The sequence below is a fragment of the Callithrix jacchus genome, chromosome 9, assembly GCF_049354715.1.
Source record: "Callithrix jacchus isolate 240 chromosome 9, calJac240_pri, whole genome shotgun sequence".
Taxonomy (NCBI): domain Eukaryota; kingdom Metazoa; phylum Chordata; class Mammalia; order Primates; family Cebidae; genus Callithrix; species Callithrix jacchus.
Genome location: NC_133510.1, coordinates 127562989 through 127589757, shown reverse-complemented (window position 1 = coordinate 127589757; position 26769 = coordinate 127562989). Strand labels below are relative to the sequence as shown.

The window sequence follows — 26769 nt, the reverse complement described above, 5'->3', positions numbered from 1 at the left end:
CCGGGGGCAGGCGTCCCTAGGGGCTTTGGTCCAGTGGCTCTGGCTAACCATGGACCTGGTAGGGTTCGTCAGAGGATTGTGCTGTGGTTTGGGGGGATGTTTCTGACCATGCTCAGGGCACAAGCCCACCGTCAGCCTGGCCAGTGGCACATCTGAAAGGCAGAGGCAGCCTTCTAGATGTGCTCAGGGTCCACTGAGATAGTGGAGCTGGCTTCTAGTGCTTTCTGATTCCTCTTCTCCCAGGCCCACACGCCCAGGGAAAGGTGCCCACAGGCGTGTCCTGCTGCTTGCTCCTGGGGGAGTTGTGAGCTGGGGCCTCCCTCTCCCTGCATAATCTGCCAGCAGTGGCAGCTTCTTCTGGTGCCGGTTAGAAATGCAGAGACCCAGGCCCCACCCCAGACCCACCGAGCGGGAATTGGCAGGGGATGTGTGTGCACCTCCAGGTGTGATGCTCTGACGAAAGCCCGCAGGCCAAATCCAGCCCACCACCTGCTTTTGTCAATAAAGATTTATTGGCACACAGCCATGCCCTTTTGTTGACCTATGGGCTGCTTTCACAGGACAGTGGCAGAGTTGAGGAGAGGGTAACAGAGACTGCATATTTATCCTCTGGTCCTTACAGAAAACGTTTGCCAGTCCCTAGTAAAGCACCGGTTCTCAAACTTGGCTGCCTGTCGGGATGCCCTGGAATTTAACATACCTGGATCTCAGCCCAGAGATTCGGATGTCATTGGTTGGGGGTGTGGCCTGCACATCAGGACTTTGCAGGGCTCCCCACATGATCTGAGTGTGAAGCCATTGTCATGGAACCTTGAGACCCATGGTCCTCCGTGGCCTGGGAAGCTGGCAGGTGCAGTTCTGCCGCTGTGGGCAGGCCCAAGACCCAGCAGCCCAGCCTGGGCAGTGTCTGCCGTTGCACTTGCTGCCGTAAAGCATAGCCAGTTTTGGGGCCTGAGCTTGCTGCTGGGTCCCTCCAGCTCCTCGGGGAGTTGTGAGCAGGGGCCTCCCTGCATAACCTCCCAGCAGCGACTGTGAGCAGCCCTCAGTCAGTCCCTCCCTCGGCCTCTCAGGTAACGGCGGCGAGGCCCGGCAGATGTTCATCCTGAAGCCGTGGGGGTCTGTCCCACTAGAAAGTGGATTTTAAGGCCGGGGCTGCTCGGGTACTTCTCCTTTCAGCCTCCTCCACTGGCCTCACTCAGCTTGGGCTGTGGGGACGCCTCTCCCACAGGAGATGTTTAGGCCAGGGGAAGTGAGGAACCTGTGCCCAGGGCTCTAGGCCTTGGCTTCAGGGCGGCCTGGGAGGCCCTGTGCCAGTGGGTGTTGCTGTACTCACTCCAACCAGAGGGGGAGGGTGGGAGGCGCCCCTGCCCTGGGGGCTGGTTAACAGTCAGGGAGGAGGAGGATTGCAGTCCTGGTGGGAAAAGGATGGAAATGGTTACCAGGATCTAGTGCAGATCAGGACTTCTGACCTTTCCCGAGATGGCATGGGCTTGGAGGACTCTGACCCGGGGTGCTGGCGGGAGACTGCTGGGGATGGGTGCAGAGGAGACCGGGACAGGGCAGCAGGCTTGAGTCCCTGCCCTGCCGTTCATCAGCTTCATCGCCACCTTCTCTGTGCATCAGTTTCCTCTTCTGTAAGATGGACAGGTGGGTGGGTAGGGGAGACCACGGGGGACAGAGCCAGCCACGTGGCACCATGAGTAATCCTGATGAGGAACATGGGGATGACCACTGGGCTGTGGGCAGGCCCTGGCGGGGCTCGGAGACTCTGAATGGGAGGCGGGTAGGATAGGTAGACGGGGCAGGTGGGGCAGTCTGCAGAACTCGCTCCCTAGGTCCTGGCCAGGGGTTGGCCGAGACTCGGCTGGGGCTTTGGGAAGAGCAGAGTCACATCCCCCACACTCTGGGCTGTCAGCCTTCTTTGCTCCAAAACCTTGAAGCTTTGCCTCTCTGAGCCCGTTTCCTCCTCTGCAGAATAGGAGCAGTGATCGCTGCTCTCCTGTTTCCGAGGGTGGCTGACGGTGCTGACAGGATAGTGTTGTAAAGCACTTGGCACGTTGCAGGGACTGGGTCACCCCGGTGACGTCCCTCCATGTCACTCTTAACGCTGTTTTCATCTCCATCAGGACTTTAGAAGGGCCGGAGCCGGTCCATATAAAACGGACAGCACAGTGCTGGGCACCTAGTCCGCTCTCGGGGGTCTGGGACAGCACAGTGCTGGGCACCTAGTCCGCTCTCGGGGGTCTGGGACAGCACAGTGCTGGGCACCTAGTCCGCTCTCGGGGGTCTGGGACAGCACAGTGCTGGGCACCTAGTCCGCTCTCGGGGGTCTGGGACAGCACAGTGCTGGGCACCTAGTCCGCTCTCGGGGGTCTGGGACAGCACAGTGCTGGGCACCTAGTCCGCTCTCGGGGGTCTGGGACAGCACAGTGCTGGGCACCTAGTCCGCTCTCGGGGGTCTGGGACAGCACAGTGCTGGGCACCTAGTCCGCTCTCGGGGGTCGGTGGGAGTTTCCTCCTCTGCACTGGCCTCTTCCTTCCTGGAGCTTTTCTGAGGACTCAGAGGAGGGCTGCAGTGCGGAAGGCTCGAAGCTCAGGGCCAGGCCCAGATGCACCCCTTTCCCGCCTGGCCCCTGCCTGCAGCCTGGTGGGCGTGAAGCTGCATTTACTGACCATGTCAGGACAGACCTAGCCTCTTTGTGGGTCCATGGGTGAGGCCCCAGGGCGTCATGGAGCCCCCACCAGCCTAGATCCAGGGCTGATGGACAGGTGCTCTGGGAGGGAGGCTCCGTGGCCGCTGCTCCCATCCATCGGGAGGGACGCCGCAGCCCAGGTAGGGGGTTCTCAGCACAGACGTCGCTGAGTGTGGTCTCAGGAGACAGCAAGCTCCCTGTGATTCGAAAGCCCCAGCCCTGCCCAGACTCTGGCCCTGGGCTATATGCCTGACCCAGGGGGACGGCATTCATCCTGGGCAGCCCAGTGGGCAGGATGCCCACCCCCAGCCAGCCACATCACTCCTCCCTCCCTGGGTCCCCGCTCTGCCCATGTCAGGCAAAAGTGGACAGAAAGGCCGCTGTGTAGGAACAAACCAAAAACCCTCCCTGCCCCAGCCTCCACCTCCAAAAGAGTCTTCACCTGCTGGCTGTTTAAAGGTTCACTTCGAGAGTTTGAAGTCAAGAGACGGAGAACAGGCTGGTCCCAGGACACCGGGCACCTGTTGTTGAATCAGCAGCAACCTGGGGGCTGAGGGTTCTGTTCAAGTTGGGCCACTCCGCCCCTTCCTGGCTCCTCTTACAGAACTCACTGGCGAGGGGTTCCTGGGGAAGAGAGGCAGAGGCAGGCCTGAGGCTCTGCTCTGGACCCAGCAGCAGCCTCAGAGCCCATGGGTGCCAGCAGCAGTCAGACCCTTGCTCTGCTTTTCTGCCCCATGCTCGGCCCCATTTTAAATGAAAAGAGGTGTTATGTGCGGGGCAGGTGGCTGTTCCTGGCAGGAAGGAAACGCGAGAGAAGGGGTCTCTGTCACCCCCCCAGCCCCTCCTCTTTCATCTGCTTGGAGTTCCTTCTCCCTGGTTTGAAGCGTTAGTGTGACTGTGCCCGTGCGACACATGAAAAGGCTCTGGGGTTTATTTATTTCTAGCATTTCACTTGGCTCAGGGGGATGCAAAGATGGTCTGGTTTGGCAGCTGCCTGCAGGGAGGACCTTGGGGTGTCCACGAAAATCAGTGTGTGCTTTCAAAGAAATCAGGTGGAGGAAAGGAAATTGGGAGGCCCTGCTGGGAGGAGCTCACACGCCCTCCTCTGGGTAAAGGGAGGGGCGGAGGCCCAGAGTGACTGGGCCAGGCCCAAGTGAGGAGGCTGGCGTGGCTCTGAGCCTCTCTGATCCACTCTGTGAATTGGGCTTGCTCTGTCCCCCTGGGGGGCCAGCATGTGAGGGAGACGGGGCCAGGAAGTAGGAGCAGCCACCTCCACGCAGGCCTGGGGCCTTCCTGGGCTCGGGAGAAGCAGGGGCATCCCCCCACCTCCCCGTTCTACAGACTTGGAGACTGAGGCTTAGAGAGGTGGCCTCAGCTCTGTTGGGGGCAGGGCTAATCGTGAGGGGCAGGGCTAAGCTGTCCCCAGTTTCCCAGATGCTCAGGTGCCCCTGCGGAGGCTCACCAGGGCACCTCGCTCGGGCCCAGTTTGCTTCTGCCCCTCTTAAATATCTGGGCTAGACTCAGATGTGGGCATGGTGAAGATTCTCTCATCTCAGCCTCACAGCCTGAGGCTGAGGCACAGGCATGCTGAATACCCCGGCTGTCAAGGCGAAGGAGTTGGCACAGAGAGGTTAAGACCCTCATCCAAGCTCACACAGCCACTGTGTGGAAAAGGCAGGAACTGAAGCCAGTGCTTCTGACACCAGTGCTTCCTGCTCCTCACCCAACTCCCCCTTCCCAGGCCCCACTCTGGCAGGACCCCAGGCCGTGCCTCTCCCCTGCTCATGCCAGCGGGGCCTGGCTTCCCGGTTGTTATGGCGTCTTCTGGGCAGACTCCACGGGTTTCCCTCCTCCCCCTGCTCAGGCTGAGCCCAGGTGCAGAGATTCACCTGCTCACAGTTTTCTTCCCTCCTGTCTCCCCGCTGCCCTCCCTGGGGTCTGATAGCAGCAGCAGCAGCAGCCGCCGCCCATGCCCCGCAGCAGCCAGGAGGAGAAAGATGAGAAGGAGAAGGAAAAGGAGGTGGAGAAGGAGGAGGAGAAGCCAGAGGTGGAAAACGACAAGGAAGACCTCAAGTAAGGCAGCCCGCTGTCCCTGGCAGGTCCCAGCCCCTGACAGACCCCAGTGGCACATGGGTCTGGGAGACCCTTTGTAGACATGGGTGAGGCATCCACCCATTGCCTGTGAGCAGGGGGAGGCCTTTCTGCTCTTCTGTCCCTGACAACCCCCCTCCGGAAGCCCGCCCATTGCTCTCCTCCTCCTCCCTGCACCCCCCTCTCCTCCGCCCTCCCTTTCTTCTTCCAACCCTCTAGAGACTTTAGAGACTGATAGCTCATTTGAGCTCTACTCCTGAGCTAATAAATCCAGGCAATGACTTTGGAACTCTCTGCCTCCCGCCGCCTCCCGCTCTTCACCTCCTGAGGCGCCAGGGAGGGGGAAGGGGGGATCAGAGGCACTCCTGGAAGGACTGGGTGTGCAGGCGGCTGCTCTCACCTTTAGAATTATCGATGGCAGTGTGAGTTCTTGCAGATCAAGGCACAGCCTCGCTGCGGGGGCCGTGACAGCCTCCGTGCCTGCCAGGGGCTGCGGGAGAACAGCCAGCTGGAGAAAGGGGGGCGGCGCGACTTAGCGCCAGGTACCTGTGATGGGCTCAGGAATTTGGCTGCAGAGAACATCTGGCTTCCTCATCCCCGTCTCCCAGACGCTTCCAGCAAGGGCCTTTCAGGAAGATGAATGGGAAGGTGGAGGTGATCCATCTGAGCTGCCCGCAGTCAAGCTCGGTATCGAGGTCACGTGTACCCCCACACACCTTGGCTGGGCCTGCATGAAACCATCAAGAGGGTTTCCTCCTGCGACGCCTCAGGCGCCTCAGCCCTTGATAATACTGAAGGCCAAGCCGGGCGCGGTGGCTCAAGCCTGTAATCCCAGCACTTTGAGAGGCCGAGGCGGGTGGATCACGAGGTCAAGAAATCGAGACCATCCTGGTCAACATGGTGAAACCCCGTCTCTACTAAAAATACAAAAAATTAGCTGGGCATAGTGGCACGTGCCTGTAATCCCAGCTACTCAGGAGGCTGAGGCAGGAGAATTGCCTGAACCCAGGAGGCGGAGGTTGCAGTGAGCCAAGATCGCGCCATTGCACTCCAGCCTGGGTAACAAGAGCGAAACTCCGTCTCAAATAAATAAATAAATAACATACTGAAGGCCAACAGATTGTCTGTTACAGAGCCCCTCTGGAAACAACTCCTCTGTGGCGAATAAAATGACCTTGTAGATTGCTACCAGCCCACACTCCCCTTTAGTTCACCAGTCTTGAAGACAGTTCGTATCTCTCTCTTTGGTGCATAAAATGGTCTTGCAGATGGCCACCATCCCAGAAGAACCCAGTACCTCCCATTTGGGGCATAAAATAGCCAGCCGTGTAACTGCCTGTCCACATGGCCTTAGTGCTGAATTAAGTAGTGGGTAGCCCAGGTTACACGCCTTACCCCCCCCCTTTTTTTTTTGAGACAGGGTCTTGTTCTGTCACCCAGGCTGGAGTGCAGTGGTACAGTCACGGCTCACTGCAGCCTTGACCTCCCAGGCTCAAGCGATCCTCCTGCCTTAGCCTCCCAAGCAGCTGGGACCATCGGCATATACCGCCACACCTGGCTAATTTTCTGATTTTTTTCTTTTGTAGAGATGGGGTCTTGCTATGTTGCCCAGGCTGGTCTTAAACACCTGGGCTCAAGCGATCCTCCCAGTTTGGCTTCCCAAAGTGCTGAGATTACAGGTGTGAGCCACCACGCCCAGCCACAACTCCCTTTTGATAAATAGCATGGCGTTGTACTGCCGGCTGTACTCCCACTTCTGGTGAACGGAGAGCCCCTGCAGACCGCCCCGGGCAGCCTCACCCCAGCCCTCTCCCTTCTTTCCTAGAGTCCCTTAGTGCCACTGCTGGCAGCCATTGCAGATCCCGCTAAAGAAACGGTCTCCTCCCATGGCTGTTTGATTTCCTGGCTCAGGTGAAACCATCCTGTCTCCCCTCTCTGGCCTGCAGGGAGAAGACGGACGACACCTCAGGGGAGGACAACGACGAGAAGGAGGCCGTGGCCTCCAAAGGCCGCAAAACCGCCAACAGCCAGGGGAGACGCAAAGGCCGCATCACCCGCTCAATGGCTAATGAGGCCAACAGCGAGGAGGCCGTCACCCCCCAGCAGAGCGCCGAGCTGGGTGAGCGGGGGCCAGGGACGTGAGTGTGGGCGGCTGGAGACACGGCGGGTTGCACTCGCATAAGAGTTTCGTGCAGTTTGGGTTGATTGGCAGCAGGCCGAGGGGTTGGCGGAAGTCGTGGTTGGGGTCAAATCCCAGCGTTACCTACTGGATGTGCTGTGTGGCCTAGAGTGAATTCCCGAACTTCTCTGTGCCTCTGTGTCCTCACGTTCTCAGTGGGAGAAATCGGTGGTTACCTCTGAATATCGAGGGAGAGCTGTAGTCACTTGCTAGTGAGAAGTACCTAGAACAGTGCCTGGGCTGTAGGAATAGCTCAGTGGCTTCAACCACGGTGATTTCAGAGCAAGGAGATGTCACATAAGAATCCCAATGAGCAATTCTGGAGTTTTTGGTTGTTTTTAAAGCAGGAAATCGGGCCACACTTGGCCCAGGTTTCCACGAGGCAGCCTTTGGGAGCTGAGTAACCACCACCCCGTCTTAGAATGTCATGGGCTCTATTTGTCCCCACCCAGCCTCCGCTCTGGTAGGTGTCTGGGTTTGCACCTTCACTTCTGTGGGCCTCAGTTTCCCCTTTTGTTGAGAAGGCCGCTCATCCCTCACTGCCCTCCCAGAAAGTGGAAAAAAATAAGACGATGTGAGTAGCAGTTCTCAAGATTTGCCACAGGGGGCAGCAGTGTGCGTCTGTTGTCTCTACTTCGTTGCGCTATTAGGTTCCAGCCCTCCAGCCACTGTGGGAACTCACCCAGGGGCCCCACCTGCCAGGGCTCATCCTGAGTGTGGAGTTGACAAAGATGGCGCTTCATCTCCCACAGACCCCCACTGCCTCCCACTGGGGTCCGGGTCACGCACTTTTCTCTTCTTCCCATGGGAGGTAGTGTGGACCTGTTTCATAAATGGGCCACTCGAGTCTCAGAAAGGGAACGTTGCCTCTCTGAAAATCTCAGTGTTGCTGGGTTTCTAACTCAGCCCCATTGGCCATAGAGCCTGTGCAGCTCCTGTAGGCATTTTCCAGCTGCCCCTTGGTGGCAGTGTACTTGGAGGCCCAGGGTCGAAGGGTGTTCTTCCTGCTTGATCTCTGGGGATAGTCCTCTCAGACCCAAGGTTGATGGTGGGGGCTTGGCTGCAGGGTGGAAAACACATTCCTGGGCCTTCCACTGTTCTTCCAGCACCTGGCACCCCTGGCTTCCATAGGCTTCCTCTAGGGGTCCCGTGGGGAGCAATGGGAGCATCGATGAGGTCCTGAAGAGGCCCAGCTGGGGCTGCAGAGATGGGGGAGGCTGGGGTGTCTCTGGCCTGTCAAGGGTGATGGGGCTGCCCATGGGGGTGGGGGCCCTTTCCCCTTTCCTACTGGAAGCTTCCTGCAGTCCTCAGCCAGCCTCGATTGGACACACACTCTGCCTGGTGCAGTTTCAGGCAGTGAGTCCATGAAGCTGACGTCCCTCGCACCCACCCCTCACAGATCTTAAGCAACTGGAAAGGAAGGACCAGGGCTCATATCCAGGGGAGCTCAGCGGACCCACCCAAAAACAGAGCCACAGCAGAGATGCGGCCGCCTCCGGCTGACCCCAAGGCCAGGCGGTGTCCCTTCCCAATAACAGCAAAAGCCCCTCCTCACACTGGGTGACTGGGGAATGTGAAAATTGCCCTCTGGAGCAGGGCTTCTCCACCGAGGGTGATTTTACTCCCCGCTGGGGGGCGCCTGGCGATGTCCATGAACAGTTTTGATTGCCACAGTCAGAGGCAGCCACTGACAGCCACTGTGCAGAGTCCGGGGCTGCTAAGTGTCCTGCAGGGACGGGACAGCCTCACAGTAATGGAAGAGCTGGGCTCCAAGAGGGTCCTTGGGCAGACAAGGTCCGGGCCCATCTGAAGCTTATGTCCCACTGTCACCAAGTCACCAGGTGACCCGCTTCCCAGCAACATGCAGACAAAAGCAATCATGGTCAAGGCCCTTGACTGCCTCAGTTTCCCCATCTGTAAAATGAGGTGTTTGCTGGTGCTGCGACCTCAGTGGCTTGTGTGGAGGTTGGCCCCGACCAGCAGCACGCGGGACTGCCGGACTCAGCCCCGGCTGCCCAGCATAAGGGCTCAGGAGTTAGACGCCACCGTGGGTACTGGCTGGGGAGGGGCGCCTGAAACGTGACCTTCCCATGGGGTTGAGAGCCATGGGGTGACACTGTTAAGGCCTGGTCCACTCCCTCCCTGGCTCAAAGGAGAAAGAGAAAAGTCCAGAAGGCAAAGTGCCTCCTTTCTCGGCTCCTGCCAATCAGCTGGTGTCTTCCTTTTCAGCCTCCATGGAGCTGAACGAGAGTTCTCGCTGGACCGAAGAAGAAATGGAAACAGCCAAGAAAGGTGAGGATGTGGGCAGCTTTCAGCCTCCTTGCTTTGCACCCAGAGTGCCTGAAGCTCGTGGGCTGGGGCGGATGTTGACACGTTTGGCCTTGAACCACAGGCTGCGGTGAGGCCTCTGGTGAGGCTCTGGTTCTGGGCTGTTCTCAGGTTGGTCACCCTGGCGCCTCAGTTTTATCCTCCAGAAAATGGGTCCGTGCAGCTGCACTGTCAGGCTTGTCTTTGTGACTTGGGGCCACAGCTCAGAGAGCCGCAGCTGGTGCGGTGTGTGTAGCCAGCGACTGGCTTCTGGGTGACCTCTGTGGCCAGCCCCTCTTGGCCTTGGGGGCAGAGCAGCGGCAGCACACCTGGGTGACTCATGACAGGCAGAGCTTGCTGGCGGTTATCTGGGTAGAGTCCTGGGGTCAAGGAGACCTGTAGGGCGTTCGTCCAGCCCTGAGGCAGAGCCCCAAAGTCCCTACCCTGAGCTCAGGGGTGCTGGGGCTTTGGGAACCGGTGTCTGATTTGAGCATCCCAGTCTGGGTGACATATCCCAGAGTGGATGGGGACACCCGGGCTGTTGGGGACAATTGTGGGAGTGGCTCACATGGCAGGGAGCCAGCAGGCATTGGTGCTGACAGCAGAAGCCATTCCCAGTTTGCAGGTGGACTTGCGATGTGCAGTGTGGCGGGGCTGGGGTCCAGCGCCTCCTGAGCCAGGGCCCCTCTCAGCTGTGCCAACTCCTGGCCAAGTCTTGTGCTTCCCAGCACCGTGACCTGTCTCTGGGCCTCGGTTTGCCTGTCTGTTAAGTGGGAGAGGTATCCAGGTTGGCTGTGCGGAATCAGATAACCTGGGTGAGGGCCTAGGGTGAGCTGGGTGGCAGCGAATCCCCCCTCCCTCACCCTTGCCTGGGGCCGGGACTGTCGGGGCAAGGGTGTTGCTGGCAGCACTGCTGAGGCCGGGGCGGCACCTGACTCCCACGGTGCACGCTCACTCTCCGTTATCTACGCCCTGGCTATGAGAGGGAGGGCCTGCTCCTGTCCTGTTGTGTCCCTGTTTGCGGATAAGGAGCCAGGGAGCAGAGGCCAAGGAGTGCCACGGGTTCCAGAGCTGGTGCGTGGGGCCAGGAGCAGGCCTGAGCCGCCCCCCCGCCCCCACCACCGCCCCCGCCCGTTCTTGGTCCCGTGGCCCTGCTGGAGTCGTGGCCATCTGTGACGTGTAGTTTCATTGTGCAGAGAGCTCCAGGTCGTGACTTACGGAGGGAACAAAGGGCTTTTCTAGCGAGCACTCTGGGCACAGAAGGGCAGGTGTGTCTGAGAACAGTCTGGACCACGCGGCTCCTGGACCCAGCCCTACCCTCCACTGTAGTCGCGGGGGGGTTGCCGAGAAGACCCCCGCAGCCCCTGCCCTTCCCCTCAGAGCTCCTCCGGGGGCACTCTGCCCTCCACCCCACAGGCTGGGGTGGGCCGGGACCCAGAGGGACCCTCTCAGCACCCAGGAAGGAGGGCTGCCTGCTGCTGTTGCGGGCCGGGCTCTGTGTGTGGTGAGGGAGAGGTGTGCCAACGGGGCCTGGGCACTGTCTCCAGCTGGCAGGGCCTGGGCTGCTTTCAGCCCCCAGACATGCCACCTTGTTGTTTTTCTGTCTTTAACCTCCACTTGGTGGTTTCTGGTGTGTATTTCACTATAGGCTGCAGAAGAAGCTTTACTGAAATTGTGAGATTCCCCGCCTCCATTTAATTTGGTATGATACACATAACATGAAGCATGCCATTCTAACCACTGAGAAGGGAACATCTCAGTGGTGATAAGTGCATCTGCATCGTGTGCAGCCCGTACCCACACCGCCGTCTAGCTCCAGCGCTTTTTCTCACCCCAGATGGAAATCCCACACCTATTAGCAGCCCCTCCCAGGCCCCGCCCCAGCCAGCCACCCCTGGCCGCCACTAATGCACTCCCTGCCTCTGCGGACCTGGCTGCTCCAGGCGTTTTCAATGAATGGAATCCTACGGAGAGTGGCCTTCTGTGTCTGGCCCCTTTCTCGGAGCGTGATGGGTCTGGGGCTCCTCTGAGGAGCTTTGTACGGCTCAATAATATTCCATCACCCGAGAGGACCACATTTTGTCAGTCGTTCATCTCTGGGGGCATGCGGGTCGTTTCCGTGTGGCTGTGGTGAATAGTGCTGCTGTGAGCATTTGTGTAGAATTGTATGAGATTTTTAATCACACGTGAGTCCTTGGGAGCTTAGCCCATTTGCTGGGAGGTCGCCCAGAGCAGCCCCCCATTGGAGGACTCTGCGTGGATGCCCCTCAATGACCAGTTAGAGTCCTACTGCCTCTATCCACTCTCCTGTCTCCTGTTGTCACCACCCCTGTTACCGGTGAACCTCCCCTTGCCCGAGAACTGGGAGACGGCGCCTGCCCTCTCTGCCTTATGGAAGGGCAGATCCGGAGGCTGGGAGGACAGCCGGGGATGACTCACCGGCGGAGAAGAGCCTGTGTCCCACCGTCTCAAGGTTGGGTCCTCAGTGATGACAGTGAGCTCATCTGGGTCCTGCCCGTGGAGACGCAGTGAGTCCCCTGGGGGCCATGCGCGTGGAGGCCCTGCTCAGTGACATTTGTAATAATGCCGTGAGCAGCGGCGTGCTCGTCTGCCATGAATTACAGCAATCTGGACAATGACCACTCAGGGTGGCTGCTAATGGCTATATGTTACAGGCAGAGGCAGCAGGGAGCAGGGTTGGGGCATGTGCCCCCAGCAACTCCTCCATAATGTGTCAGGGTGGAGAAGCTAGGAACGTTCTGGAGCCCCCTGCCCAGAAAATCCAGAGTTAGGAAAAGGGACTGGAAAAGTGGCTTTGCCTGAGGCAGGTGGTCTCCACCCATCCTTTGCCCATCATTGCAGGGGCATAGTGCCTCACCCTGTGTGGGCAGGGGCACTCAGGAATGATCAGCCCCTACCCCTCCCTTGGGGAGCCTGGGCAGATGGGCAGCCAGGTTTCCCCAGGGCCCTCAGACCCCAGCCTGCCAGAAGCTTCTGGAAGACGCTAGCAGCCTGGCCCTGGAGGATGGGTGGCAGAGAGACCTGTGCCCAGGGAGAAGCCAGGTCTCAGCCCCTGGATGTTCCAGCTGTGTGACCTCAGGCAAGACAGCCAACCTCTCTGTGCCTCAGTTTCTTCATCTGTACAGCAGGAGGCAAGGAGCCCCCATTGTGTGTTTACTGTGGCCGCCATGGTGAAGGGTCTTAAAATAAATGTATTCTCTCACTGTTCTGGAGGTCAGAAGTCCAAGTTCAAGGCATCCGAGAGGCCGCATTCCCTCCAGAGGCCCTGGTGGGGAGCCTGCCTTGCCTCCTATAGCCCCTGGTGCCTGCTGGCAGCCTTGGTGGAACTTGGCCGGTGACTGCGTCACTCCAAGCTCTGCCTTAATCTTCGTGTGGCTTTCTCCGTGTGCCTCTGTCCACATTTCCCTCTTCTTACAAGGACCCCCCCAATCCAGTATGACCTCACGTTGACTTGATCACATCTGCAAGCATCCTTTTTCCAAATAAGGTCACATTCATATGTTCTGGGGGACATGAAATGTTTGGGTGACACTCTCCAGCTCAGCACACCCATCTTCTTGGAGTTTTGGTGAAAGTACACAGAACAGCTGAGGGCAATGCTGCCTGGCACATACCGGCCTCCCCAGTCCTTTGTAGCTACAAGCAGCTGCTTAGCCCCCTGACCTTGGCCTGCACATCTGTTTCGCCCTCAGTTTCCCTCTTTCTCTCAGATGAAGCAGTTATATTACCTCCCAGGGGCGCTTAAAGATAGAGCAGGCCATGTAGGTACAGTCCTTGGTATACAGTAGGCACTCAGAGTGGCAGGCCCTCCGCTCAGGGCACGGTCTCCGGACCCTGCTCCATAGGTTTGGGTCCCAGCTCTGCCTCCTGCAGAGTCTGACCCCCAGTAGGTACCTGCACCCCATAGCCTCAGCCCCCTGCCACCTCTTTGTTCACCCCAGGGATGGGGGTCGGAGGTATGTCACCTGCCAAGCAAATGCACGGGGACAGTTGGAGGAACTTCCCTGGTGCTGGGGCCACCGGTCAGAGGGCTCCCTGAGGAAGGGGCTGACACCAGAGCATGGAAAAGCGGTGAGTGTCCCCAAATCACACCCCGGAGCCCATCCTGGGTGCCGGCACTGCTGGAGACTGTGTATGAAGTCACTTCATCTCCACCAACCTGACGAGGAAGCAGGTGCTGTTATTACCCCTGTTACTCAAATGAGGAAACCCAGGCCCAGAAAGGCTTAGTGAGCAGCCTGGGCTCACACAGCTGTGAAGTGGTAGAGCTGGGATTTGAACCTAGGTCCTCTACTTGCAGGGTAGGAATGGGGTTGGTGTGAGTACTGAACGGGTTAGTCTGTGGACCAAGCTGTCGATGAGACAGCAAAGGCAGAAAGGCGCAATGCCCGTGCTAGGGGCAGGGTGGCCCTGGGAGAAGCGGTGGGAGCCCAGAAGGTAGAGGGGCCACCGGGAGCCTGGCCTTGCCAGTGTGGGGTGGGGTTTAGCTATTATTGAACAGCGTGGGAGGCCTCTGGGGAGGGGCTGGGGACATGATGGCTGCAGGGTCTCTGGGGCAGGTGAGCGTCTTCTCTTCTTGTGGCTGCCTGACCTGGAGCTCATGCTGCCTGGGGACTGAGCATGTTCAGGAGGCAGCTTCCCCAGGAACCCGGCAGCCCTGGGGACCTGGCCGCCTGCCCTCGGGCCCGGTGCCACGAGGGGAGGGAGGGGCAGGGCTGGAGCGGGGCTGGGATGAGGGACTCCGTTCCCCTGGGAAAGGTCAGCCTGGTCTGGCTTGGAGGCCCAACCCAGCTCTGCAAGAGGCCTGAGGCTCTGCTGGCAGCTCCTCCGGGCCCCAGCTCTCTTCTCTGGTGGGCAGAGAACCTGTTGTGGAGGGGTAAGGAGGCTCCTGGTCACACCATCGTCACACCATTCTGGACCAGGAATGGGCTCTGCCCGCCTCTGGGCCGCCAGTCCTTCCCGGCCTCTAGGGAGCAGCCCACAGTGGGAGGACATGTGAGACCAGGCCCTGGCGGCTCCCAGTGAGCCCGAGCAGACCCCAGAGGTCTCCCCCAGTAACTCGAGCCACCTTGCCTAGTGCTGTGCCTAACGGGCTTTTATGGATGAAGCGTCTAAGGCCTGGGGTGGGGGGTGAGCCCCCAGCCCCGGAGCCTGGAGGAACAGGACCTCGTCCACGACGTGTCCACTGGGAAGGCCTTGGGCTATGCCCACCATAGGCCCCCATGAGAGGAGTGGCTGCATGCCTGCCTACCCAGAAGCTTCCAGTGGGCTGGGAGGGCCGGCAGGCTGCTGCTCTGGGTTTGGGTTTGCCTGCTGCTTTCTGGTGCAGCTGTCCACCAGGGCCGAGCAGGAGGCAACACCCTGAGGAGGGGCAGTAAACCAGGGAGGGATGGTGTGGCACCTCGAAGCTCGAGTCTGGGGGACTGTCACCACGTGTGGTCTGGAGATAAAGCACTCGGGAGGATGTGTGTCTGGGGCTCAAACAGCCTATGGCGATGGTTTGGAAGGAGGAGAAAGTTGAGGTTTCTGCAGGAACTTGGGGTACAGCCAGACACAGGGGCAGGGTCTGGATCACACTCTTGCTCCCGTCAGCACCCCTGAAGCTGAGGTCAGGCCTCGACCAGCCCCGCTTTCCTCCCAGGGGAGACCCACGAGTCCGCATCCACATGGCTCCTGGCTCAGGGAAAGCACCTGGCGGCTGATGCGGCGGTAATGATGCCTGTCGTCACGAGGTGCGGCTGACGCTCACGAGCGAGGCAGGCCCCCCACGCGTGTGTGCACTCATGCACAAATACACACGACTTCTGCTTTGCACAGGAGGAGACCTAAGGCCTGAGGGAGAGCCGGGGCTCACCCAGCACACCTCGGTGGATGTGGGGCCTGGGGCAGGCTGACCCCCGGGGCTGGCTTCCCACTGTGCTCTGCTCTGTAGGAAAACGTGACATTGAAAGGTGTAAGGTGGCACTTCCAGAAATGGTAGGCGAGACAGCACCTGATCCTACTCAGGTGACTTTGTTTCATCTTAATGAATCTGGGTTTTTTTTGAGAGCTGGAGAAGACGTAGCTGCTTCACGTCGTACCTGTGATTTACGGGTATGATTGCTGAAGCAGATAGCAAGGCTGATTCTGACAGAATAGACGGGAGAAGAGAGCGGGGAGGGCCACGTCCAGGTGTGATGTTACCCAGCCGTCATTGTGACGGGAGTTCAGGACGACAGGAGTTTGGGAAGTCCCGACGCGACATGCAGGAGGTGCCCAGCCTGTCAGGGTGTCAACAGGGAGGCACCGTCCCTGCGGAACGCAGCTCCCCACTGTGGGGCTTGGCGTTTCCGAAATGAGGAAGTGGCATGACTCAGGCCCAAGACAACTGTGGTTATTTTTCTCCCAACTTTGATAGGGTTTTGGGCAGAACATGTTGAGTTTCTCAGGGAGAATGGTAGGTGGTGGGCAGGGCGGTGGTCGATGCACCCCTCTGGCTTGCCACCTGTGAATCTTCATGGAAGAGGCAAGAAACGTCAAGGCTGGAGGGGACTGGCTGGGGTGGGGAGAGCCAGTGTCTTTCTTTCCAGGGCGGGGGCTGACTTCCAGAGAGAAGGGCTGTGGCATCCCCAGGTGCAGGTGGGGGGTGGTGTGGTACCCACGGTCATGTAGTGCTCTCAGCGTCCTGGCTGCTGGTGTAGGTCTGCAGACCCTTGGAAAAAAGTAGCTTGGGGACATCTGAGCAGGGGCTGGGCCTCCCTGGGGGCCGGAGCACCTGAGCCAAGGAGGCTGAGTCCCAGCCCGCAATGAGAACAGCTCATCACTGGCCCCCAGATAGCACATGGGACACTGCCCCATGGGTGCTCAGAGCAGCAGTAGCCGAGTGGAGCCCCAAGCACCCACTCCTGTGGCCACTGGGCCCTTGTGCCTGGCTCTCTGTTCTGCGCCTGTGACTCAGACCTCCTGGCTGGACTTCCTGTCTTGGTCAATTTCACTTCCTAGTTCCTGCCTCCTGACTCTTCAGAACGAAACTTCTTCCTTAGAAATTAGAAGTGGGGTCGGGGAATCCAGACCACAGGGCATGGTGGCAGAATCTGCTCTCTCGGCCCTGGCACAGTTTGGGGGGCGTGTGCCTGTGTGTAAAGGGGGACACCCCAGCCTCTTGGGAAGGTTGGGGACCTCTGCACGACTAAACCCACAGGCCCCTCTTCCTTTGCAAGCTCCTTACAGGGGATCCAAACAGGTAGCAAAGATGCCCAGGGTGCCCAGCAGGTCCCAGACACCTACCGATGAACGAAGCGGAATGAAGGAGCTAATTTCAGAGGCAGTAACAGCTATGGAGATGATGAAACCCTGGGATGGAGGGGTGGGCAAGGAAGGCTTCTCTGAGGAGCTGTCCCTTGAGCCAAGACCAGAGGGAGGACCGAGGCACATCCGTGAGGAAGCCATGGAGGCGGCCAGAGCAGCTGGTGCAAAGACCCTGGGGCACCAGCGAGTGACCCAGGGAGAGGCGGGGCGAGTGCACGGAGCCGGCTCCATAAGAGTCTCCTGGGCCATGCTAGGGCCTTTGGATTTTATTCCAATAGCTTCTGGTGGTCACTGGAAGATTTTAAGCAGAGGAACGATGTGATGAGGGTTGGCATCCTTAAAAGCACACCGAAGCCTCCCCTACAGAGGGTGGAGGGCAGGGCTCAGGTGGAGAGGCCTAGATCCCTGATGCCAGGGTTGAGATTTGTTGCCCTCTCCTGCTGTCGCACCCCAGGACGAGGGCTGGGAGTGCAAGGACATTCCAGAGGCGCCTTCTGCTCCCCAGGTTTTCAGGGGCAGAATGGAAGGGCTGGGGGTTAATCGGAAAAGCAGGTGAGTGATCCCAGAGTCAGGGAAGTCGGTCGTGACCTGAATCTAGGCTCCAAAGTTCAGCTCAGTTAACTTTCAACCTCCTGGGAGGTTCCTGGACATTTCTGAAAGTGTTTCTTCACGGCCACAGGGGCTCTCAGAGGAGGACGAAACAGGCAGCTGTGTTCACAAGACTCTCCAGCAGCAGAGGGCCCCTTGGGGACCCCAAATCCCCAAGCCCTTCCCCCTCCCCTAAATGACTGAAGGTCTTGTGTGCCCCTTGAAGACGCTCCTCAAATCCCAGGGGCCTGGAAAGCGAGGCCAGCGCTGCCCACCCAGCCGCCCCCCAGAGGCTCGCCCCAGAATTCGAGGCCACACCTGCCCACACACAGTCCCCCACAGAAGCTCCCCCCAAAATTGGAGGCCAGACCTGCCCAACCAGCTCCTTACAGAGGCTTCCCCCAGAATTCAGGGCCAGCCCTGCCCACCCATAGCCCCCCATGGAGGGCTCCGTAGGCCTTGGCAGCATCAGGCCAGGCAGGGGGCAGAGCTCAGGTGGAACTAGCTCAGAGGATGGGGGGACGGAGGAGGGATGGGGGTGAGGGACGGGGGAGTGACGGCGGAAGAAGCTGCTCCCCGTCTGCCGGGGGTGGAGGAGCTCTGTTTTTCTGGAACCCTCATCTGTTCTTACCACTGCTGACGCCGCCACCGCCGCGGATGGGGAGAGAGGGAGGGGAGCCGGTGCCAAGTTGGCCCGCCCCTTCTGAACCTGGGCCTCTGCCACGCTCCCCCGCCTGCCCGCCCGCCCGCCCCCGCGAGCCTCCGTCTGGAGGTCACATTCAGTCCTGCTGCGTCTCGTTGGGTCAGGCAACAGGAAGATCAGAGCTGAGCTTGGCTGCAGGGGACACGGCTGCCCTGCTGAGTCTGGGTCCTTGAGTTTTGCCCAGCCTGGGGGTCTGTGGGCTTCTGGCTGGCACTGCTGCTGTGCTGGACACGTTGGTACCAGAGGAGCTGTGCATGCTGTGCTCCAGTGATGCCTGGCCCAGGGGTGCCCCACATGCCCCAGTGACAACTTCCCGCCACCTATCACCCTCGGGGAAGGGCACCTTGTGCACCCACAGCGGCTTGGGGACGGCATCAGAGGTGGCAGCGGCCGCTGGAGTAGCCTCGGGCCACCACAGGCTGGCAGGCTTGCACGGAGCTTCCTCCCTCCCCTCTCCAGCCAGCCTCCACCCGCCCTTGTCCCTCCCTCCCTCCCTCCCTCCCTCCCTCCCTCCCTTGCTCCCTCCCTCCCTCCCTCCCTCACCGTGGGACGGAGAAGGATGTGAGGCAGAGCTGAGCCGCCAGCAGACGCCAGCCAGGAGCCTCACAGAGCCGGCCGCGGCTGCCCAGCCTGCCGGTCCACTTCCCTGGGCCTGCTCCCCGGGGCATCTTCCCAGCCCTATGTTTCCGGAACACTTGGCCGAGGGGGAGACGCAGATGAGAGGATGTGAGTGAGTCGCCCTGGGGAGGGGATGGGGGGCTGTGGTGCAGGGACAGATACTGAGACGTGGCCGTCAGGGATTTGAGGCTGGGCAGCTGGGCAGCTGGGCAGCTGGGGAGCTGGGGAGTTGGAGTTCCTGGGTCCTGGAGTGGATGGGGGTCTCAGCCCACCCTTTCCCTGGTGCCCCCGCCTCTTTCTCCCTGCTGGGCTGAGGCTGTCCTGGAAGCAGGGGGAGGGCCTGGATCTGTGCCTGGGAAGGTGGGTCTGTGATGGTGTGTGCACAGGGGGTCTCCAGGTGGCCGGGAGCTTCAAGCTGGGTCTGGCAGGGTGGGCTCCAGGACCCAGGGGGCTGGGAAGTCCTCCCTGTGCCCGATACCTGCCTGGGCTTCCCACAACAGGAACCAGAGGAAGCCAGTGCCAGCCCGCCCCTACCCTGAGGCCCTGGCCGGTGCTAATGGGACACCCACTCTGGCCCCTCACCTGGCAGTTAAGGAAACTGAGGCTGGAGAGCAGAAGGGCCAGCCGAGACTGCTGCGAGCTCTGGCCAGGTGCCCGGGTGACTCTGCCAGCGCTCGTTTGGGAGGTTCATGTTTTCAGGAAGGGCTGGGTGACCCCCACCCCCACTTTTATCCCCTCTCCTCTGCCCTCAACCCACTCCCACTGCCCTCTTGACCAGAGTTACTTAGGGTCCCCAAGCCCCAGCCAGGCTCCCAGCCACCTCCTCATTTATTGACTGAGTTTGGAAATGCCAACCTCCCCAGCATCGTCACCCCACCCCCTGGCTCTGCATGCCCACCCCACCACACCCCTCCCACCCGCTCCCACCCGGGCTCCGGGCCTGTGATCCCTTTGGCCCTCGTGTTTGCTTGGGCTCTCTTGGCCCCGGCTGGGGAAATATAAATAAACGCACGGCCCCATCCGCCAGGTTCTGGAAGTGGCAGCTGCTGCTGGCGCGGGCAGAGGGAAAGGTCAGGGGCCGGTGCCACTTGATCCCACCCTCTGGCCTCCCCTTCTGTGCCTGTCCTTGAGGGACCCTGAGGAGCGGGCCGTGGGGCCATGTGGCTCCCAGGGCTGCCGCAGGCGAGCAGGTGGCCTGTCAGTCAGTGCCACCCCCACGCCATGGGGGCCAGAGAACCCAGAGGGCAGGAAGTGTGGGGCCCCACGCCCGCGTTGCCCCCTTCGCCGGTCCTCTGAGCTTGGGTGAGTTAGGGGGACCCTCTGAACCAAGATTCCCCTGTTCCTGGGGATGGGAAAATGGTCACAGCCATGACAGCAAGGATGAGAGGGAACCAAGTCTTTGAAGGGCTTTGCAAACTCTGTGTGTCACTCGGCCATGCCACGGGGTGATGTGCTGATGTTTTATTTGCGTTAGAGCCTTGTGTGGAGCAGGCAGGCGGCTGGCGCATGCATGTGTGCGTGGATGCATGGATGGATGGGTGGGTGGGTGGGTGGATGAATGAATGAATGAATGACAGAAAATACCAACACAGACAGCTGCCCCTCAGCTCCCAACCCCTGCCCAATTTTAGCCGGAGCTTGGCTTGCAGCTTGATTTAATTCAAGGAAAATGGTCGAAAACTTCGTGATGGGAAATCTTTCATTAGAGTCCTTACAAGTGTAGCTCTAGCCCAGAGAGGCTGTGACATCCCCAGCTCCTCGAGTCAGCCTTGGGGCCTGCTGCCCTGGAGGGGCACCGTGTTGCTGCACAGTCCCCCGAGGTCAGGAGCGCTCCCTGTCTCTCCCACAGCCCTGGGAAGGTGGGCAGGCCCTACCTGCACAGGCTGGCTGGGCCACACAAGGTCACGCCGCTGGAGGCACAAGCGTAAATATAGAGCTGCTGGCCGGTGCCTGTGCCTGGGTGTTCGGCAGCTCCAGGGCAGATGGGCCGGGACCGGGGCTCGGCTTCCCGGGCGCAGCCAGTGCAGCAGGGGCCGTATTTCTGCTGAGCCTGGTTTTATGGCCTTGAAGGTAGAACCTGGGGGGCAGCATGCAGCTCCGGCCCGAGTCCTGGGGATGGAGGAACTTGTCCCACTGATTCCTGGAGGCTCTCTTCCTACAGCAGGAGGTCCGTGAGGTGGGGAGAACCTCTTGGCAGTGTGGGTTGGAGTTTGGGGGCAAATTCCAGCTGCTCAGCCAGGCCTGCTGGGCCCCGAGTCCCAAGTGGGCTTTAGGTGGCCTTAGGGAGCTTGGTCCTGGAGGTACCCAGTTGACCTGGGCCTGGAGGCGGTGGTCCCAGGCACCCCGACCCTGACCTCCACCCTCCCATCCCCTGCGCATCACATCCCCTCCTTTCTCTGGGCCGGTGTGGCCGGAAAACAGCCCGTCTCCCGAGGCCTCGCCTGCAGCTGTGAGCGAGTGTCAGGGCTGGGTCACGGCGGCTGGGCCCTCCCGCTCAGCTTGGGGGAGGATGAGAGGTGGGGCCTGGGCAGGGGCTGTGCAGGACATTCACAGCCCTCTGGCCCCAGCCTCCTGCACGGTGGCCTCGGTGGGGCTTCACCTGTCACTCTTGGCTCCTCCAGGCCAGGCCTTTCCCGTGTATCCTGGCCTGGAGTCAAGTGACTGAGAAACCAGACCCTAGAGGCCAGCCCTGCTACCCTCTGGTATCTTCCCCTCCAGGGGACATGGGTCCATCACTGTCTCTTCTTCCAGAGGTCCTGGGCCTGAGCAGGGAGCATCAGGCCGGGTTTCTGCTCCAGGCCCCGTTTGCCCCCCAGGCCGTGGACGCAGGTCCCCCTGGCTGCTGGGCCCGGCCGTCTCAGCACCCTCCCCTCACCCCTCCTCTCCCGCGACAGGCCTCCTGGAACACGGCCGAAACTGGTCGGCCATCGCCCGGATGGTGGGCTCCAAGACCGTGTCCCAGTGTAAGAACTTCTACTTCAACTACAAGAAGAGGCAGAACCTGGATGAGATCCTGCAGCAGCACAAGCTGAAGATGGTGAGTCCAGCCGTGCCCCGCTTCCCAGGGCCTGGGGAGGAGCCCGGAGCGCCCCAGGAGACGTCTCTGCATCCTGGGAGGCATGGGCCGGGAGGGGCTGTTACGCTGCTTCGTTAGGATTCTGCTTCTCGGGGTTCAAGCCCAGGAGTGCCCTGAGAGGGCTGCAGGCGACGATGCTGCTGTGAGTGTCCCTCTGGGAGACAAGACGGACCAGGCTGCCCTCCACCACCCACTCTGCTCAGACAGACACCTCTGGGGGCCCTCAGCCCCAGCTCAGGGCGTGGGGGAAGGAGCGCGCTGGACCAGACTGACTCAGCCAGGAATTTGGGCTGTCAGTGCATTGGAATGAGGACCCGGAGGCAGATGGTCCCTGAGCAAGCAGCTCCCCCGCCCCATTTGACCTCACAGCTTTAGGGCTGCCATGTAGGGGGAAAGGACAGGTCTGGGGCTCGGAGAGTGGACCGCTGAGCCCTGTGTCCTGGAGGGCTTGAGGCAGGCCTGGAGGCTGAGACGCCCCTCCTCCAGGAGCACAGAGGCGCAGGCTCGCCTCACCGGGCGTGTAAATGGTCTCTGAGGAGCCGTCGCTTCTTCCACAGCTGTTTCTGGGAATTGAGGAGCATTTGCGGGGAGACCTCTGCTGCTTTCCCTCCCTTCTTCCCTCCATCCCTCCTTCTCTCCCTGTCTCCTTCCCTTGCTCCCTGCTTTCTCCCTCTTTGACGCACTTGCCAAGTATTGTCTCCATTTTAGATCTGGGGAAACTGAGGCTTAGCCAGGCTCATATACAACTGAATTGGGATTCGAACCCACAGCTGTGAGATCAGCACCGACGCTCTTCATCACTAGGCGCGTTTCCCCATCGATACAGAAGCACAAGGGAGGGGTTGCAAAGCTCCCCTCCCCCAGGACTGACCCCTGTGCCCCCAACCATGACATCGGGCTGCCTTGTGCCTGGGTGTAAAGTGTGTGCAGCGTGTTCCAGGCAGGCCATGCCGAATTGCTCCTCCATGCAACCTTCCGAGGCCCAGAGAGGGTGAGCAGGCTGTGAGGTCACACGGCATGCGGTGGGAGGGCCAGGTATAGCCTCGCCCCGTTTGAACTCTGCCTGAGAACTATGCAGAATTTAAGGTCGTTCTTTCACCCTCACGAGTGGGTTCTTAGTGCGTCATGTGTGCGCACGGCCGCTGGTGGCCCCGGTACCGAGGGGGCACTGTCCCACGGCCCTATGGTCGGGGCTGAGATCCACCCTCTGTCCTCAGGGAGGTCCCTCCCCGTCACTTCCAGTTAAGCAGTGCCCTGCGTGCCCTCCGCAGCGGCCGCTAGGATTCGTCCCCAGAGTTCGGGGCGTCAGGCAGCCCCCTCTTCTGGATGCTCCAGGCCTCCTGGTTGGGTGTGGAGGAAGGCTCCGCATCAGGCTGAATGTGGGGACCTTGTCCCTAACACCAGCTGAGGTCCCTTATGGCAAAGACGGCCCACGACAGAGCAGCCTGGGGGCGCAGAAGGGGGCCTGGGCCAAGGCGTGTTGTGGGCCACTGGCTCTGTCACCCACTTCGGGTCTGTGGGGTGGTCCGGCAGGATGACCCAGGGCAGAGGTTTGGCCCAGAGCGTCTCCCTAGACACAAAAAGGGCCTCCTGCTCCCTCCCCAGCCTTCCCCTCCCTCCTTCCCGCTCTCCCTCTCCTCACCCTGCCTCTCCCTCCAGCCCCTCTTCCCCCTGTCCCCCTCACCTCACCCCAGGGCTCACTCTCAGTGAGCCCTGCAGCCTGCTGCCCCACGGCCTGGCTTTCCAGGCTTCTGCAGGGTGTGGCCCCACTACATCCCCAGAGACCCCAAAACCTAAGAGAGTGGTGTGGAGGACCAGAGCCCCCAGCATGGTGGACCGTGCCATTAGGCCCAGGGTGAGACTGGGGTCAAGGCCCAGCTTGTGGATTCGGGCACCTGTGTGACCTTGGGCAGTGGATTCAGCCTTCTCAGCCTCAGTTTCCCCATCTGTAAAGTAGGGGCATCACAGTTCTTCTCCATGAGGGCCTATGAGGAGTGAATGAGTGATCACCTGTGAGGACCTTAGTGCCTGCTAGAGCGGCCGCGCTCTGGGAGGGCCAGCTGTCCAAGTTACTCTTTCTGCTGTGGTTATTATTATTATTCCGTCTTGATGCCATCTCCCCGCTTCTCAGGGCCGCCGGAGGCCCCCTCTTGAACGGTGTGTGCAGGCACAGGCAAAGCGTGCTATAGGTTGGGAGCAGGACTGGGTCCTGGAGACCTGAGTTTGAATATAGGGTCTGCCACCTACTAGCTGTGTGTGGCCTTGGGCAAGTGACCTGTGTGCTCTGTGCCTCAGTTTCCCCATCTGTGAAATGGGGGCAATAATGGAACCCACTTCAAAGGGTTGCTGTGGGAATGCAGTGAGTGGCTGCCAGTAGACTGGTTAGAACGCAGCCTCGTATGCCCCGGGCGCTCTGCTAGTGAGAGCTCTGACGGTGTGGTGGTGGCGCTCTCATGATTGATTCATTCTTCATTCATCCATCCATTCATTCAAAGAGGCATTCCAGAAGGATGGTGCAGAGCCTGGCTTTGGAGCTGGTGGCTTCACACCGCAGCTCTGCTGCTTAGTGATGGGCATCCAAGGATACGGGGCTTCACCTCTCTGCACCTCTGTTTCCACCTCTGTAAAATGGGGATAACACTGGGACCCAGTCATAGGGCTGCTGAAGAACAAGTGTGTTTCTTTGTGTAAAGAGTGGTGCCTGGTCCTTGGTCAACCCTCAATAAGCGTCCAGTATTTCCTCAATGTCCATTCAGCAAGCCTTTATTGAGCACCTGCTGTATCCCCTGAGGGCAGAGGCATGGATGGAGTTCTCCTGCTGGGCTGAGGAGCCAGCACTTCTTTAGTGGACTGTGGAAGGAGTGGGGGTTGCATCGAAGGATTCTGAGCTGAGACACAGCTCCCGTCGAGGGCTAGACTCAAGGTGGGTTGTCCTAGTGTGGCTGAAAGTGATTCTTGTCCAAGTGACACAGTCAAAGCCGATAAAGAAGGTGGCCCTTCTATCCCCTGACTCAGAAGACTCCGGAGACGTGGGCAGGAAGGGACCCTGAGACCAGATAGGGACCTGGATGAGAATGAGTGATTAGGGAGTGTTGGGTTGGGTCTCGCTCCTGGCCAACCTCAAAGGAGCACCCTCATATTGAGGGCTGCAGAGAAAAAGCAAGAAGTGGGGTTCAACCCAGGCCACCGTTTTTGGTGCAGTGGTGAGCTCCCCATCACTGCAGTATGCAAGCGGGCCTCAACAGGAGAGGTGCCACTGAACCCAGTGACCTCCACCTCCTGCCCCTCCCCTGTGCCTTTCAGGGAGGAGGCATGTCCCAGTGAATCCTAAGGCAGTAACAGCCACCTCTGGCTGCTGGCCCAGCCCTGTCTGGAGTACAGGAAGGCATGTCACCCTTGGCCAGCGAAGGAAGGAGTGGGGAAGCAGAGGGTCAGTGGGTGTCCCCTCCCGCCTTACGCCAAGCCTGGCCTGAGCGTGGCCGCAGGCGACGTCAGCAGGAAGCAAGATCCGGCGGCTGGGCGGGCGGGCGGGGCCTGTCCCGGAGTTATGTAACACTTGGCATCAGTGTCTTCTCTGAGGTTTCCCTCCCCCTCCTCGTGGCCGAAGGTTACCCTTTTCTCCCATCTGTGAATGCAGGCCCCTGGGGCTCAGTGTCCATGTTTCTCAGTCTCTGTCCGCTTGGCCCTGGCCTAGCCCCGCCTTGTTCTCTGCTGTTATCTCTTCTACCTGAGACTGCACAGGCCTGCAGAGATGTTCCAGCTGGGACATATTTGAACCTGGCCTGCATTCAAATCTGGGCTCCTCACCGCATGAGTTGTGTGGCCTTGGGTAAGAGTCATTGCCTCTCTGGGCTGTTATCCCTGTCAGATTCTTTCATCTAAAGACAATTACAGAGCGCCTGTTCTGTGCCAGACGCTGTTCCAGGTATGGTGGGTATATGGTGGAGAACAAAGATCCTAGCCCTTGAGGAGCTGGGTCCAGTGCAAGAAACAGATTCATACATTCAGTTCCAGAAGGGGGTCTGCAGATGCTGTGAGAGGAGGTCGTGGAAACTGGTTGATGGTGAGGCCAGGAGGGGTGAGCTAATGATGGGGTGGTCAGGGAAGACCCCTCGGATGTCTGGGCTGCGGCCTGAAGGAGGCGAGGAAGTGAGTTGTGCAGATATCTGTGAGTGGGTGTCCAGGCAGAGAGAGGAACAGCCAGTGCAAAGGCCCTGTGGCTGGGGTATCGAGCAGGGAGGGCAGCGTGTTTGTAGCACACGCCCTGAGGAAGGGAAGGGGACAGCAGCTTGGAGAGGCAGACGGGGTCCAGGGCTGAATCACACAAGGCCATTTGGATGGTGGGCAGGACTTGGGGGTCTTATCCAGGTGTTGGAGAGTTTGTAGCAGGTGGTGGCATGCTCTGATTTGCAGAGCAGCTGTGCAGATCCAATAAATTAATGCCAGAAACCGCTTGGCACATGGTAGGTACCTGATAAATGTCAGTGGTGGTGATTTACCAGCATCTCCTACTCCATACACACCTCCTGACCCCACGGTGCTGGACCACGTGTGGCAGGATTAGCTGTAACTCCTGGGACTCCTGCTGAGACCCAGCCTTGTGGTGTTGGCACCATCCCTGTCTGCTGCCAGGCCTCAGAGGCCCCTCCCCGCCAGAGAGACTTACACTCCAGGATGGTGGGCGCCACGGCCAGGCTGACAGAAGACGCCTGTTCCCTATGAGGCTCTGAGCATCTCCCACGTCCCAGCCACCACTGGGGCAGCTCATGCATCCAGTCAGTCTCTCCTGAGCTTCTGTCTGCTAAAAATAGATTTGGGAAGCAGGGGGAGCCCTTGGCCACAGCTGCAGAACCCACATGCCACCACTTTCTCAGGTCGCCACAGGCTCCAGCTCTCCTGGGAGAGGCTCTGGGTTCGGGGCAGGGCTGGGGCCAGGCCTAGGATGGGTGCAGGGTTGCAGAGCTGTCATCCCCATGGGCCCTGTGGGCACTGGCAGGGGCAGGGCTATGGCCCTCTGGCCGACTGGCGGTGACGGAAACCGTGACTAACGGGCCAGCAGGCGCTTCCCTTTTCCTCCCTGTGTTCCAAGTGGCTGTGCTCAGAGGAACCCTGTTTTCTTAGGAAGAAGGTACAACGGGAAGTGATCCCACTCCCTGCTTGCGCTGGGCCTGGGAGCCTGAGACCCCCCTCTCCTCCCCTCCATGAG

General features: G+C 59.9%; 1 protein-coding gene across 50 annotated transcripts in view; it reads left to right on the top strand.

The window, feature by feature from the left end:
* Positions 1 to 26769, top strand: part of NCOR2 (nuclear receptor corepressor 2) — a 240317-nt gene that overhangs the window by 160656 nt on the left and 52892 nt on the right. For 29 of the 50 annotated variants that reach the window (XM_078337682.1, XM_078337684.1, XM_078337690.1 and 26 more), the window contains 4 exons: positions 4639 to 4766; positions 6731 to 6903; positions 9193 to 9255; positions 21382 to 21524. In XM_078337682.1, the coding sequence (XP_078193808.1) occupies positions 4639 to 4766; positions 6731 to 6903; positions 9193 to 9255; positions 21382 to 21524 (507 nt within the window). Of the gene's footprint in view, positions 1 to 4638; positions 4767 to 6730; positions 6904 to 9192; positions 9256 to 17947; positions 18596 to 21381; positions 21525 to 26769 lie in introns of those variants that run through there. The other 21 variants (XM_078337700.1, XM_078337706.1, XM_078337701.1 and 18 more) reach the window with 2 other exon arrangements.